The 16,677-nt window shown below is 39.6% G+C and overlaps 2 protein-coding genes across 2 annotated transcripts; both read right to left on the bottom strand.

Moving 5' to 3' along the window:
• Positions 1–6,542: 6,542 nt before the first annotated feature.
• On the bottom strand, positions 6,543–7,118 carry LOC110942875 (uncharacterized mitochondrial protein AtMg00810-like). The gene has a single exon (XM_022184636.1). It carries the CDS (start codon positions 7,116–7,118, stop codon positions 6,543–6,545), a length of 576 nt encoding a protein of 191 aa, XP_022040328.1.
• Positions 7,119–8,353: 1,235 nt separating this feature from the next.
• Positions 8,354–8,878, bottom strand: LOC110942876. The gene has a single exon (XM_022184637.1). It carries the CDS (start codon positions 8,876–8,878, stop codon positions 8,354–8,356), a length of 525 nt encoding a protein of 174 aa, XP_022040329.1.
• Between the last annotated feature and the right edge of the window lie 7,799 nt (positions 8,879–16,677).

A 16,677-nucleotide genomic window follows, 5' to 3' on the forward strand; every position in this document is an offset into this window, starting at 1 on the left:
TAAGTCTGAATAGTTAGACATTTGCCTCTGGGCGGTTAAACATTATGCTTGCTCTTAATGGTTCAGATCTCTTACTGGTTCAGCAAGTACACATTCTCATTAATTAATGCTCATATCTTCTATGAAGTTTTTACACATTTTTTCCCAAAACTGATTAGGCTACATGAAATGTGAAAATAAATGTATAATGTTGTCACAAAGTCCTCTTTTATGTATACTAAGTATAAATGGCTTTGTACCAGGTTAATTACATCCACGGTTTCAACCACTATGTACACACAAAGGTGTGATTAGAAGAATTACTCGAGTTTGTTTCTAAAATTCAATGGTATGGAGAATTCAAGAATATTTCTTATTGATTTTTCTTATCGATTACAACCATAGAAAGGGATTAAAATAGGGTCTGACAATCAACTAAACAAGGAAATAAGATAATTGATAGACCAATAATAAAAGAGGAATATATGGACAAAAATAAATAAATCCTATACTCCCCCTCAAGATGGAGCATGAAGATCACGAATGCCCATCTTGCTTAGTAAAGAACGGAGTTGTTGCGTACCGAGACCCTTGGTTAGAAGGTCCGCAAGTTGGAGTTTGCTTTCAATTGGTTTCGGCTCTATTTCTCTGGTCTCCACGCGTTCACGAACAAAAAAACAATCCATTTCAACATGTTTTGTCCGTTCATGGTAAACGGGATTGTTGGCTATGTGACGTGCCGCCTGATTATCACAAAACAGGGACGTTGGTGTCGTGATTTGAACTTGCATATCTTTTAGTAACCATCGCACCCAAAGAATTTCACTAACAGTGGAAGCCATCGCTCTATACTCTGCCTCTGCTGAAGACCGGGAGACGACAGACTGCTTCTTAGTTTTCCAAGAGATGGGGCTGCCACCAAGTAAGAGGAGATACCCTGTTCTAGACCGTCTTGTAAATGGGCACCCAAGCCAGTCTGAGTCACAGTATCCGGTCAAAACTGGAGGTCCTTCGCGTGGAAGGAGAATCCCTTGCCCCGGCGTTCCCTTTAGGTACCTTAAAACCCGATTTGCAGCCTACAAATGGTTCTTTCGGGGATCTGCTACAAATTGACTTAGAACATTTACTGCATATGTGACATCGGGTCGAGTTGCTTGTAGGTATAACAATCTTCCCACAAGTCTTCGGTATTGGGTAGCATCAACACGAGCTTCCTTTTCTCCTTTGTCTAGTTTGGTTCCTTGTTCGAAGGGAAATGCACTTGGCCGACAACCCAACATTCCACTGTCCTTTAAGATGTCTAAAATGTATTTTCGTTGGCTCAAAACTAAGCCATCCTTTGTTTTGGCCACTTCAATGCCAAGAAAATATTTCAGTGGGCCAAGGTCTTTGATACTAAATTCATCGTCAAGTTGTTGCTTTATTTGTTGAATTTTTTTGGAATTATCCCCGACAATAATGACGTCATCCACATAAATAAGGATGGCTACATAGATGCCTGCCTTTTGATAGGTGAACAAGGAATAATCTGCTTTTGATTGTTTGAAGTTCAAGGAGAGGAGAAAGCTTGTTAACCTTTTATACCAGTTTCTTGATGCTTGCTTAAGCCCGTAAAGTGATTTTCGAAGACGACATACTCTGGTCTCTCCTTCTTTTTCAAAACCTTTGGGAATCTTCATGTAGACTTCTTCATCTAGATCTCCATGTAAGAACGCGTTGTTAACGTCCAGTTGGTGGATTATCCAATCTTTCTTTGTTGCAACAGCTAATAGAGTTCGAACAGTGACAAGCTTGGCAACAGGAGCAAACGTTTCATGATAGTCCACTCCTTCCATCTGTGTGAACCCTTTGGCAACAAGTCTGGCCTTGTATCTCTCAACCTCTCCATCAGATTTAAACTTTGTCTTATAGACCCATTTAGAGTCTGTAGGCCGCTTTCCCTCTGGTAATTCTTCCAAGGTCCACGTCCCGTTCTTTTCGAGGGCCTTAATTTCTTGTTGCATGGCGTTCCGCCACTTCTCATCCTGTGTAGCTTGTTCAAAACAGCTTGGTTCATGATTAGAACTTATGGCCGTTAAGAAGGCCTTATGAGAATGAGAAAAATTTGCATAAGAAACAAAATGAGATATGGGGTGTACCGTCGAGTTTGCTTGACTGGAGCCGGGTTGAGAATTGGTGACCGAAGGGGGGAGGCTCACGACATAATCATTCAAATGAGTCGGTTGCGATCGGACCCTTTTACTTCTTGGTTCCGGTTCTTCATGAGGAACAGCATGCTCTTCCTCCATTTCTGGACCCAAAACTGGACTATCACTGGTGGAAAAATCATTCCCAATTGGAGCAACATTTTCTTCTTCAGGTCCTATGCTTTCTGATGTAGTGCTAGGAGAGTTTAATGGTGGCTCATCAAAATTATTTATTTGTACACTACTGTTCGAAAAATCATCAGTGGACCCAAAATCACTAAGAACTTTAGTTGGCTCATCTTTATTGTAATCAATGGTTCCTATGATGTTCTTGAAGGGGAAATTTTTTTCAGTAAATAATACGTCCCGACTCACAACGATTTTTTTTACTTTCAATGTCGTAAATTTTATATCCTTTTGTCCCTTGTGGGTACCCCAAAAATACCCCGGGTTTCCCTCTTTCTTCGAACTTGTCCCCCTTTGTGTTGGTATTTCTGAAATAAGCTAAACACCCAAAAATTCTTAAATGCTCATATGTGGGTTCTTGATTCCAAACGAGTTCGTAAGGAGTTTTGTTATTAATCACCTTTGAAGGGAGACGATTTATTATATACGCAGCAGTTAAAATACATTCTCCCCAAAATCTTTTTGGGATACTTGCCTCAAAACGTAAGGCACGTGCTGTCTCGAGCAAGTGTCTGTGCTTCCTTTCCACTACCCCGTTCTGTTGTGGGGTATGAGGGCACGTCGTCTCTAATAAAATTCCATTCTTCTCATAGAAAGCAATCATGGAATTTGATGTAAATTCCCCACCATTGTCACATCTAACCCTTTTAATTTGCTTTTTAAATTGAACTTCAACAAATTGTGAAAAATCATTAAACACTGACTAGCATCACTTTTGTGTTTTATTAGGAAGACCCACACCGACCTACTATAATCATCAACAATGGTGAGAAAAAAATTTGCACGTGTGTATGATGGAATCCGATAACCTCCCCAAATATCACAATGAATGAGCTCAAAACAACCATTGGTCTTAATAAAACTATTTGGAAAAGGAGTACGAACATGTTTGGCCTTAGCACACGAATCACAAAAAACACCACTGAGTTTACTAGGATTATTTTTAAAGAGACTAACATTGGAGAGTTTATCCCTTGAAGCATGTCCCAATCTTTTAGCCATGTGTCCGTTGTAGTCATCATGGCTCTTCTTCCCTTTTCGAGCATGTCCATGAGATATAACCCCCCTTGGCACTTACCCGATCCAATCAAGCTCCTCGTACGTAGACCCTGCATGACAAAAAAATTGGGGAAGAATGTTACAGCACATTGAAGATCTTTGCATATTCTACTAACAGAAAGAAGATTATGCTTAAAATTTGGAACATAAAGAACTCCATTTAGTTTTGCTCCCCCTGGTAACATAAAATCTCCCTTCCCCTTAACAGGGATCGCATGCCCATTAGGTATAACAACAGGGGCCTCATTTGAGGTTCCCTTATTATTTTCAAGAATGTTGGATTCGTGTGTATGTACTCGGTGCAACCCGAGTCAACGACCAATTTACCGTCCCTATTACCTGCCATGTTGGCCTCAGATTTTGTTTCAACATTATTACCGGAACCCGAGAAAAACTTCACAAACGCTTGGTACTGCTCCTCGCTTATCCCAGGTATGGGGCTTGTTCCGGTGTCAACGCAAGCTGCCTTCGGCTTTGCCTTGTCGTCTTTCTTCCCGGGCCACCAATCGGGGTAACCGACTAGCTTGAAACACCCTTCTCGCTTGTGACTGTTCCTTCCACAAAAGGTGCATTGGTCGTTTTGTTTGCTTTCCTTTTCTTGCGTGGTTGTGTACTTTTCTTTTGGTGATTTAAAATTATTGTGACGCTTCTGGAATGTCTTGAACGCAGCGGATTCGGGTGCGACTCGATTCTCATTTGATATGGCCCTTTGCCTTTCATCTTCTGCAACCATGTGATAGGCTGTCCCTAAGGTAGGAACGGGTTTTGTTGCTAAAATTTGAGTCCTGATGACATTGAAGTCGTTGTCAAGACCCATAAGAAACTCATAGAGTTGTTGTTTCTCAAGGTGTTCAGCAATTTTCTTACCAAGTTCACATGTACATTTATTGCATGAACAACATGGAAAAGGAAAAATCGAATGGGATTCATCCCATAAGGACCTGAGACGGGTGTAGTAGGTCGACACGTTGCTGCCATCTTGACGTGTAGCAGCGATCTTCTGCTTCAATTCATAGGTCCTTGGCGCGCTTTCTTTTCCGAATCTTTCCTTCAGATCTGACCAAATCTCTGAGGATGTGACAGCATATTTCACGCTATCACGTATACTTTTCTCCATGGCTGTAGTGAGCCATCCCTTTATCATTGCATCACACCTCATCCATGATTTGTATTGAGAAGATGAAGTCTCTGGTTTCTTTAAGGTTCCGTCAACAAAATCTATTTTGTTTTTGGCAAAGAGAAAATTGGTCATTTCTTGTGCCCAATCGTTGTAGTTTCCGTCAGTGAGAACCTCGTTGACAGAGGGTTGCTTTGGGGAATCCGAAGGATGCAGGTAATATGGCGACGAGAAGTCGATCATGCTGGATCCACCCTTGTCACCGTCGCTTCCGTTCATGATGTTGGAATCGACTGAGTTTGATTACCAGAACCGCTCTGATGCCATCTAAAATTCAATGGTATGGGGAATTCAAGAATATTTCTTATTGATTTTTCTTATCGATTACAACCATAGAAAGGGATTAAAATAGGGTCTGACAATCAACTAAACAAGGAAATAAGATAATTGATAGACCAATAATAAAAGAGGAATATATGGACAAAAATAAATAAATCCTATAGTTGCCTAATGCTTATGTATGTTAAGGTGTGATTTGAACAGCAGCGAATGGTTACTACTGGAACAACGGGGCAACACCAAAAGCGAATCCTTTTGTTTGGAGAGCTATGCAAGGAAAGATTCCAATCGCAATGACATTAGCAAATAGAGGTATAACCCTACCCTCATTTTTGTGTAGTTTGTGCGAGCGATCCGTAGAGACAGCATACCATGTCTTGGTACAATGTCCGGTGGCAGACATGGTGTGGACACAGGTGTATGCTTGGCTCAAATTTGGAGGGTGCTGGGACAAATTCGGTGGGAAATAGACTGCAAAAGGTGAGTGACTTGAGCTTATGTTCCATTTTGTCCTTCAAAATAAATATGTAAAAAAAACTTTAGTGGATTTTCAAAGAACCAACTCCCTATTCGGTTTGTTGTGTGATATTTAATGTAAATATGTTTCAATAAAATGTTTTACTTCATTACATTAATCTATTTTGTTGTTTTACTTTTAGCTAGAGGTGTACAAAAAACCAGAACCTGGAGACCCGAACCCGAAAAAAAACCAAAACCCGAGTATTAGAAAAACCGGGTTTTTAAACCCGAACCCGACCCTACCCATAGGGTAGGGACCGGGTATGAATATTTCGTTCAATACCCGAACCCAGGTTTTTTAGTACCCGGTTTGTACCCGGGTTTTTAGCATACCGGGTTTTCGTAATACCCGGACCCGGGTTTCCGTACTACCCGGATCCGTTGTGTACAACAGTTTTTTTTTGAACGTTCAGAGCATGTCTAAGGATTTTTTGGGTAGATTTCAAGGCATACAATATGTATAAATAAAGGTTTCCATTATATTTCTATGTTTTATGCAAAAAAATAATCGAATAACCCGATCTATACCCGAACCCGAACCATAACCGAACAATACCCGAACCCTATTCGGCCAATACCCGAACCCACCCAAACCCGGAAATAGGGTATTCTAATACCCGGGTATTGAAAACCCGAACCTGAACCCTACCCGAACCCGGGTACACCGGGTATAGATTTTCTGGCCAATACCCGGACCGGAACCCGACCCGGGTATGACCAATACCCGAAAAGTTAAAACCCGGTCGTACCCGTACCCGGATATATACCCGAACCCGGGTGTAAGATAATTGTCAAGTATGCCTCTTCTATTCAAAAACAATACAATATATAGTTACAACCGAATCTCCTATATTTGGAGATGATAATTACAATTAATACTATACAAAAATACTATCCAATCTATTCCATAAATTGTGGCGTCTATTACACCCCCGCAGTCGAAGCGGGAGGAGAATGAATGCTTAGACTGGATCTGAAGTCATCAAAGAGAACCCGAGGCAAACCCTTTGTGAAGATATCAGCAACTTGAAATCTGGAAGGGACATGTAATATGCGAACCAAACCCTTCTAAACATGATCCCGTACAAAATGGATATCGAGTTCAATGTGCTTAGTACGTTGGTGTTGGACCGGATTTCCTGACAAGTAGATGGCATTTATGTTGTCACAGTATACCAAAGAAGCCTTAGATAATGGCCGTCGAAGTTCAAGAAGAAGATTTCTGAGCCAACATATTTCGGGTACGACGTTGGCGACACCTCGATATTTGGCTTCAGCACTAGAACGGGAGATGGTAGACTGGCGCTTAGAGGACCAGGAAACCAGGTTATCACCCAAATAAACACAATAACCAGACGTGGATCGTCGAGTATCAGGACAACCGGCCCATCCGCATCTGTGTAGGCACGAATGGAGAGAGAAGATGAGGCATGAAGATGTAGCCCGAAGTCAGCAGTACCTTGAATGCGTTTAAGAGCATTCCAATGAGTGAGACTTCTGTAAGTGGTGGGGTCATCAAAGAGAGGGCCAGAAGTATCGCCCAATTTTGTCTGAGTGTCTACGGGAGTCGCAGCAGGCTTGCAAGAGTCCATGCCTGCACGATGAATGATGTCCCTCGCATAAGCTTGTTGAGATATAAATAAGTTGTCACCGTTTCGCATGACGGAGACACCAAGAAAATATGTCAGTGGTCCTAAATCTTTCATGGCGAATTCACCTGCAAGAGTGGACATAAGCTACTAGCGAAGAGAGTCAGACGAGGTGGTAAGAATGATATCGTCAACATAAAGTAAAAGATAAGCAACATGTTGACCATGATGATAGACAAAGAGGGAGTTGTCAGAATTGCACTGATAAAATCCTTGTTGAACAACAAAGTCAGCAAACCTTTGTTACCACGCCCGAGGTGCCTGTTTGAGACCATAGAGGGACTTTTTGAGACGACAGACATGATCAGGATAGTCACGATGACAAAATCCCATTGGTTGATGCATAAAAACGGTTTCCTGTAAGTGCCCGTGCAAGAAGGCATTTGTCACATCCAATTGGTGAATTGGCCAAGACTGAGAAAGAGCCAATGTAAGAACAGTCCGTATGGTAGTTGGCTTAACCACTGGACTAAATGTTTCACCACAATCCATTCCCACCTGCTGACTACGACCATCACAAACCAACCTGGCCTTGCATCGTTCAAGAGTACCATCTGAACGAAATTTGTGTTTAAATAACCACATACACCGAATAATATTCATGTTGGGGCGACGAGGTACCAGTTCCCAGGTCTCATTTTTAATTAAAGCACTAAATTCATTTGTCATGGCGTTATGCCATTCAGGTATGGACAGAGCAACCTGTGGGTTTTTGGGTATCGAATTTTGGAGGTGGTGTTCGGGTTGAAATGTTGTTTTGGTTTAGTGATGCCGTCCATTGCGCGGGTGTGCATGGTACGAATGGGTGCGGTGTGAGTGAGCGGTGGCGGGTGGTTGGCTGGGACAGTGGAAAGGTAGGGGCATGGTGGGGCGGCTTGGGTTGGGCCGAGAGAGGAGTGAGTAGTGGTGTTGTAGTTTTGGGCTTGGTTTAGAAGATTGGCCCATTGGTTGTTGGTCCAATGGTTAGGGAAAACAATGTAGGGATGGTTAGGTTAAGAAGAGTGGGAGCTGCGATTGGACTGAGAGGGTGATGATCGGCCTCGGCCTCGGTCGTGAGAGCGACCTCGGCCTCGGCTGGGGTCACGAGGATTATGGGGGGCAGTGGGGTTGTTGTTGTGAGTGTTCGAAGGTGTGTGGTTGGTGCGGCTTTGGGTAAGAAGGGCGGTAGAGGCTTGGGTGGCGGAGTGAAGGGCTTGATTGGATTTGGTGGTCTTATTCATACAGAGTTGAGAACGGACCTCAAAGAAGGAGGGTAGGGGTTTGGTATTCTGGAGGATGGTACCGACGGTTTCATATTGTTCCGTAAGACCAGCAATGGTCTATAGAACAAGAGTCTGTTCATCGACATGAGCGTCGACATTGCTCAGTTGGTCAGAGAGAACCTTGAGTTCTTGACAATCGGCCTCCATGGAGGAAAAGTTTTCCAAACGAGTGTTGGCAAACTTTTGTTTCAGAAACAGCGCACGAGTGGCTTTGTTATCCTGGAACAAAGACTCAATGGCCTTCCAGGCATCATACACAGTGGTTTGGGTTTTGATAACGGTCTTGAGAAGATCCGTGGAGATAGTACCGTACATCCACTGAAGTACGCTGGCATCTAGCCGCTCCCAAGAGTCGGCCGAAGATGATGAAGAGACATCAGGCTCTTTGTCTTTGTCTTTGTCAGCGGCAGTGGGTGGTGGTTTTCGAGGAGAGAGATGGTCAGCAACGAGGTATGCAGTGCAGTGGAGGCGAAACAATTCGGACCAAGTGTTATAGTCCGAAGCTTCGTGATCCAGGGTTATGGGAACAAAGGTCTTGATGTTGGATACGGTCACTGCAGGATGTAGTTTCTGATCGGCCATGGGGAAAAAGAAGGAAGGAGGCGGCAAAGTGAAGACTGAAAAGAAGGGAAGGAGGCCGACAATCAAGAGGATCGTGTTAGGGTTAATACCATGTAAGATAATTGTCAAGCATGCCTTTTCTATTCACAAACAATACAATATATAGTTACAACCGAATCTCCTATATTTGGGGATGATAATTACAATCAATACTATACAAAAATACTATCCAATCTATTCCATAAATTGTGGCATCTATTACCGGGTATTAAAAAATCCGGTTTGTGCACCTCTACTTTTACCTATGTTAACCTTAAACCGTAAAAGTGTTTACTATGCTTTTTAATAGAATAACAATAACAATTTTTTTTTCAAATAGAACTGTTATGAATTAATATTTATTTATTTATTGTGTAACTATCCATTTGTACTCTTAATGTACTTAACTCCCATCTTTTCATGTACTTAACTCTCATCTTGTAAGCCTATAAATAGAGGCATTATGATCCATATTTTACATCAATAAGAAATTCATCTTCTATTCTCTCATTCTTCTCCATACATTGCTAGTAGGTCGTTGTTTCATAACACGTTATCAGCACGAAAGTGCGCAGTCAAAAAGTCATACATGGTCGGTAACCATTCAAGTGTAAATTATTTGTTGATTTGGGTGTGACATCCGATGATGCGATTTTGTGGATGTTTGGTGTGTATGGCGGCGACCTAGTGCCCCTTATCGATCATCCTTTTGTCAACTAAACTAGTGACGTTAGTGGTTGTTGCATCACGTTTGGGGACCTCCACCAGTAATATTGTTCTATTCTCTTTAATAAGAATATACTTAATATCTCAGGTAACTATCGACTTTATACTCTATTACTATCCACAACTATTAATCTGTTATGTAGAATTGACTGCTAAAAGTATACATGTGATGGCTTAAAATATTGGTCAAACTAGCTTATATTATTCTTCTTCTTTGGTGGTAGTTGAAAACGAAACAAGTAACACCGATAATATTCTTGGAAATGGTTAACCCATTTTTCTTATTTATTGTTTTAAATGCAATAATTAAAATTAAATGCATTGACAATAATTTCCATTAAAATTTAAGTTTAATGCCTTATATCATCTGCGACCATAAAGTTTTGTTTTCTAACATTGGTGTATGTAATTTTGGTGCTAGCCGCTGGCTAGGAATTAATAAAATATTTTGTTGGCCATTCAAAAAAAAAAAAAGCAAATTAATTTATTAGTATTATATCATGTTGATTTTCATATAACAAACATCGTATTTTGATGTTGAAATTGATTAGGCATTCCACATTGAATTTGTTCTACCAGAACTTAGAACTTACATGAAACCTATATATCAATAGGTAAATGTATCTTATTTATTTAGGAGTACTATAGTATAATTATTTAGAAAAATTTATGTTTACATCAAGTAATTATTTGAATACGAGTAGTGCTTTTATTAAGTTTTGATAGAAATTTACATTTTTTAATTAAGATAATTTCATTATTGTTATAGGTTTTTAGATTTAATGTTTATCATTTAGGTTTTCAATACTTATTATTACCCGTATTGTGCAAGGATGAATGTCATTTTATACTTAAACAAAAAGTGACTATATATTATCATTTGTTTTGAAATCCTTTAGTTAAATTATTTGAATGTTTTACTTGCAAAGTTATCAATCCAGTGTGGTTCAATTTTAGTTATTGTTATTCAATTTTTATCAAATAAATAGATTAGATTTACAAACTGTCGTATGAAATTTTCCATCTAAAATGCTACTTTATACAAATTAGCTAGTGGAAGTACCTATTGGTTTTGTGTATTAATTAAATTAATTGGTTGAATAAAGTACAGGTAAATTAATCGGTCAAAGCCTATTTTTTTCTTCATCAAACAATTTAATTCATTTAATAAAAATCCACATATTCATATTAATTTAAATAATCTTTAATATCTATTTAATTTAATTGAAGTTTATATTGAAATCTTGTAACAAATTTAATCCATTTTCTGGATCTCATTAAAATTTACTTACAATATTTCAAAACATGAAAATCATTTGATTTAGTGTTTGATGCGTGTGTAGTGTAATATATTTTTGATGTATATTTAAGTCCTTTTTACACTTTTAGTCAAGTTTTAAATTTATAAAACACGATATTTACTAACACTAAACACACATATGGGCAAGTGCACCCATCGTGGACGTAGTATAGTGTTGGTAAGATACCGAGGTCGTCCAAGGACACAAGAGCTTTTAGTACCAGTTTATCCTCAACGTCTAATCAAATCAAAATGTTAGAAAAGGTTTTTAAACTAAAAATAAAAACTAACTAAATGCTGAAAAATAAAAATAAAATAAAAACAGATAGACAAGATGAATCACTTGGATCCGACTCGTGTATTAGTATAACCTTTGATTATTTTCGCATTTTTGCACTTTTTAAGAGATTATCTTAGTTATTGTAGTAGGCCCCTCTTTTGAAGGCGACGTTACCCTCAACCCAGTAGTTTGAGTCAGCAAGGATACAATCCTAAAGGGTTGGATTATTGGAAGAAAATGAATTAAGTTATTAATGCAAATTATGGTAGGCCCCGCTTTTGGCGGTGACGTTACCCTCGACTAAGTAGTCTGAGTCAGCAGGGATACAGTCCTAAATAGCCGGGTTATAGTATTAATAGTAGTTAACTTATGAGGGGGTCAAAGAGTTTGGATCCCCGCCATCCAATACCTATGGGCATTGAAGGAGATCCTACTAAATTTGACTCAGGTCCCTTGCAGGACCTCTAAACGCTGAACAAGGGCAAGACCGTTACCAAACCGTTCCCTTAACCCCCGACCAGGTAGCCAACATACCTCCATATAGACCGTGGAGATATGAATGGTGAAAATCTTTTATTTTATATAGACAGTAAAATAATGCCAAGACACCACGGACAAACGATAAGGAAAGATCACCTTCAACATAAGCAACTAGTTATTAAAGTCACTAATACAAAACCAAATAAAAAGTGCAAAAGATTAAAAATAAAAAGTATTATACTAAACACTTGTCTTCACCATGTGATATAAGAGACTTAGGCAAACATAGCCTTGATTGTCAAGAACTCTTACGATCAATCTTGGATCCCGAGACGACTCACACACTCTATGATGGACAATGGATGATGGTGGTGGATGATGGTGTTATGGTGGTGGTGGGTGGTGGATGAAGTGTGAGAGAGGTGGTGTGCCAAGGGATGAGTTGAAATGGCTCCAAGCACTCCTATTTATAGGCTGAACAGAAGCCTGGGCACGGCCCCGTGTCCGCTGGACACGGCCCCGTGCCCGTCTGACACTCTCTCTCTTCATTAATTGTAATTCGCAATTACAATAAATGCATCTGCAGCACTCTGACCACGCCCCCGTGTCCGCTGGGCACGGCTCCGTGGTGGGCAGTAGAAGCTTCTATCACTTTGTCTTTTCTGCCAGGGCTGGCCATCCTGGACACTGCCCCGTGCTCGCTGAGCACGGCCCCGTGTTGAGCTGGACACGCCCCGTGTTGAGCTGGGCACAGCCCCATGCTCAGCTAGGCACAACCCCATGCTCAGCTGGGCACAACCCCATGCTTAGCTTTCTTCTTGTTTTTGCTTTGGGAAGATGCTGTCGAGGGGTCAGCCATGCCACATTTCTTCCTTTTGTTTGTATTTATGTTGGATTTTGCTGCATTTTTGCTTCTTTTGTTCGTTTAAGCTCTTTTAACCCTGAAAATACAAAAGGAAGACAAAAGCACACTTTTTCCAACATTAGTACTTAAAAAGGGTTAGTTTTATGCCTCATTTGATGTAATTTATATGTTGCATTTTATACACATCAAATACCCCCACACTTGAATCTTTGCTTGTCCTCAAGCAAAACTCTTTAATATGTGGCTTACACTCCCAAATGTAATGGGTAGAAGAGAAGGTTTTGGGCTTGTCTTGAGTGTCGGGAATCCAAGATCTTTATTGGGTTTTATTTTTATGCTATTTACAATCCTATTCGTTATGATTTATTTAGAACGTTTCATAGGAGAAATTACTTATTTGGGCATAACATGCCTTTTTTAAAATTCCATTTATATACAAGTTCACATACCTCACGGGAGAAATCACTCACACTCGGCCGAAGGTGTATCTTTAGTGAATCACTCGAGAGCGGCGTGGAACTTATCCCTACCATAAACTTGCCAAGCAATCAATCCTCCTCCTTTTTAACTTTATACCTTTGTAAATATCAAGAGGACTTTTTGGGTGAAGGGTTAGGCTTGAGCTAAAGGTGGGTGGTTGGGTTAGTGGTTAGTAAAAGGGCGAAAAACGTAAAAAGCGTCGGTTTTCGTAAGACCTTTTTTTTTCTTTTTTTTTTGACTTTTTATTTTAATGAAGCAATTTTTTTTCAAACAAAGTTCTTTTTGATAACCTTGTTTGTTTATTTCTTTTGGCTTCAATATTATCATCATTTTTCTCTCTTTTTTTTTATAAGGAAGTCATAAGAAAAACCGTGCTTTGTTACTAAAATAAAGGGTTTAAAATGAAAAAGGGGTTTTGGTGGGAAAAAGGGTGTTTGTTTTGGGTTAAGAAATGAAAAGGTTTAGGCTCAAAGGGGTTAACTAGGGGGATTTTGGGTAGGTGGTAAAAAAAAGAAAAATAATGGTGTAGAAATAAAAAGGGGTTAGTCCTAATGCCTCCATCATTTACTTACTCGGGTTTAAGTTGGTAAGGACCGGGAATGTATCGTCATGGCAAGTTCTAGAGTCGTAAGAAACCAAGCGGCTATTCACACAACAAACGAAAAATGAGCATTTAGTTTAAAGATATGTATTTGTATGCTCAATAAAGGCTCAAAACTCACTTTTTTGTGGGAATGGGTTTTTATGTGATCAAATATATATAATCAAATTTTAACTAGATTTGTCATGCCGTTTCATAATTTTCTTATGTTGGTTCTTTTTATCACGACGCTATCGGTTGTAAATTTGTAAAAATATAACCTTTTTAGAACTTGTTATTCCCAAATTAAACCAAGACAAGTAAAAAAAATGAAAAGTTTTTGAAAAAAATTGGGGTGTTTAGCGGTTCCAATAGAGTTTTGTGTAAGGCTTGTAATCAGGACTTGCAAAATTCAAGGTTTTAGCATCCCCCCACACTTAAATTACACATTGTCCTCAATGTGTCTCAAAAATAAGTTTTTTCGGTTGATTAAAATGTGTAAAAGTGGGTTAAAAACAAGATTTTATGGTACTGGGTAGCTGAACACGGGGTGGTGTTGGCTGAGCACGACCCCATGTCCGCCAGTACCAAAAATAAACAGAAGGCTGGGCACGGGGGCGTGTTCAGTGAGCACGGCCCCGTGTCCAGATACCTGAATTGGGCATTTCTGCAGAGTTTTGGGCACGGGGGCGTGTTGGGTTGAGCACGACCCCGTGCTGAACTTGTTGTAATGAAGAAAAATTGTCGAGAGGCTCTGTTTTTGTGCATGGGGTGTTGGTTCAAGCTTCCCTTAGTATCCATCACCATTCTGAGTGTGTTTTATTCCTACAAATTAAAACTAAACTAGAAAGCATAAAAGTTAAACTAATCTAAAACTAAGGATAGTTCCGCGGAATGCCTCCGTGGTGCGCCACTTTTATAAAGGTCCTTGGCTAGACCCTCCTTATCAGGTGGTTCTGGCTCATCTTCAATTAGGGGGCCATTATTGCCAAAAGGATATTTCATTGAGCGCTCAAGATCTATGTCCCTTTTGAATGCCCCTAATTGAAGAGGTAGATTGTTAAATTTCCGGTTTTTCAAAGCTTCATGAGTTTTTACAAAAGGTTTTCCCAAGACTAGAGGAGCGTCATCGAGGATGACAAAGTCGGTTGGAATAACCATTTGATTTGCTTGAACCAAGACATCCTCAACTACACCGATTGATTTTATTATTTTCCGATCGGATAGAAAAATGGGTATTTGAAGTGGAGCAAAATCACTAATACTTAATTTTTCAAAAATGTAGTTAGGCATTATGTTAACACAAAGATCTTTATCAATGGTGATATTACAAATAAATGAATTTTGAAAGAAACATGGAACCGGTGTAATGTTAATTTCAAAAGGATCTTCTTTTATTAGCGAAGTTTGATCATTAGTTAACTTAACACTTATCATTTCCTCAATCTTAGTATTAGTGTTTAGCTCTTTTAAAAACTTAGCATGAGGGGTTACTAAACAATAATTTTCAAAAGAAGGTGACAAGAGACTAATTTCTTCAAAATTGGACTCTTCTTGTAATTTAACGTTATCGTCCTCACCTCTTTCGTTGTTTAACTCATGTGTCAGTTTTCACTTTCTCGTTCTTCCATTTTTACATTTTCAACTATCTCTACGTTATTATTACAATTTAATTCTTCTCTTGCGGGACTCCTCTTCCCTTGCGCGAGATTCTTTTATGCAACGTTCGATAGTTTTAATGTGTTCTAATATCCTATTGGTCACTTCGGTGATAGAAAAAGGATTGTGATCCTCAAAGCTTGAAGCCGGTTGTTCGATCCTTGGTTCTTCATAGTACCCATATGAAGTAGATGGTTCACACCATTGTTTTTCATTGTAAGAATATGATGGATAAGGGTCGAAATTTTGTTTTTCATAGTACTCATATGAGGTGGGTTGTTCACGCCATGGTTCCTCATAATAAGTGTATGAAGGTGATGGCTCATATGTTGAATCTTCAAAGTATGAGTATGAAGGCTCATACCTTGGTTCATCAAAATATGAGTATGAGGGAGAAGGTTCATACCTTTGGTCTTCATAGGATGTGTATGAAGTTGATGGCTCGTACCTTGGCTCCTCATAATAGTTGTATGAAGCGGATGGTTGAAACAAGTTACAATATTGTACCGAGTGCGGGTTTCCACAATTAGTGCAATAGTCTCTTATATAATCATCCTCCTCATAGGTGTACTTGTAACCTCCTGAGTATTGATCCATAAGAATCACTCAGCAGACTACAACTGAGTCTCGGGACCAGAAAACAAAAACAAAGATGGAAACAGAGGCTGGACACGGCCCCGTGTTGGGTGAACACGGCCCCGTGTTCAGGGTCTGTATCTGGGCGTTTTAATTAAAGTTACTGGTCACGTTGGACACGGGGGCGTGTTCAGTGAGCACGGCCCCGTGTTCAGACTCTGTATCTGGGTATCTAACTAAAAAATGTGCAGCACGGGGGCGTGTTCAGTGAGCACGGCCCCGTGTTCAGGCTACTGTAAATGCAAACTAAACTAAAATGCAGAAAAATGTGCGCGCGTTTTAAAAAGGTTTTGAAAAACTGATTAGGCCGTCGATTTTAAGCTTTCTTAAAATCCTTGTGTCCCCGGCAACGGCGCCAAAAACTTGATGCGTGTGTAGTATAATATATTTTTGATGTATATTTAAGCCCTTTTTACACTTTTAGCCAAGTTTTAAATTTATAAAACACGATATTTACTAACACTAAACACACATATGGGCAAGTGCACCCATCGTGGACGTAGTATAGTGTTGGTAAGATACCGAGGTCGTCCAAGGACACAAGAGCTTTTAGTACCGGTTTATCCTCAACGTCTAATCAAATCAAAATGTTAGAAAAGGTTTTTAAACTAAAAATAAAAACTAACTAAATGCTGAAAAATAAAAATAAAATAAAAACAGATAGACAAGATGAATCACTTGGATCCGACTCGTGTATTAGTATAACCTTGGATTATTTTCGCACTTTTGCACTTGTTTAAGAGATTATCTTAGTTATTGTAGTAGGCCCCTCTTT

Source organism: Helianthus annuus, chromosome 5 (genome assembly GCF_002127325.2).
Source record: "Helianthus annuus cultivar XRQ/B chromosome 5, HanXRQr2.0-SUNRISE, whole genome shotgun sequence".
Classification (NCBI taxonomy): Eukaryota; Viridiplantae; Streptophyta; class Magnoliopsida; order Asterales; family Asteraceae; genus Helianthus; species Helianthus annuus.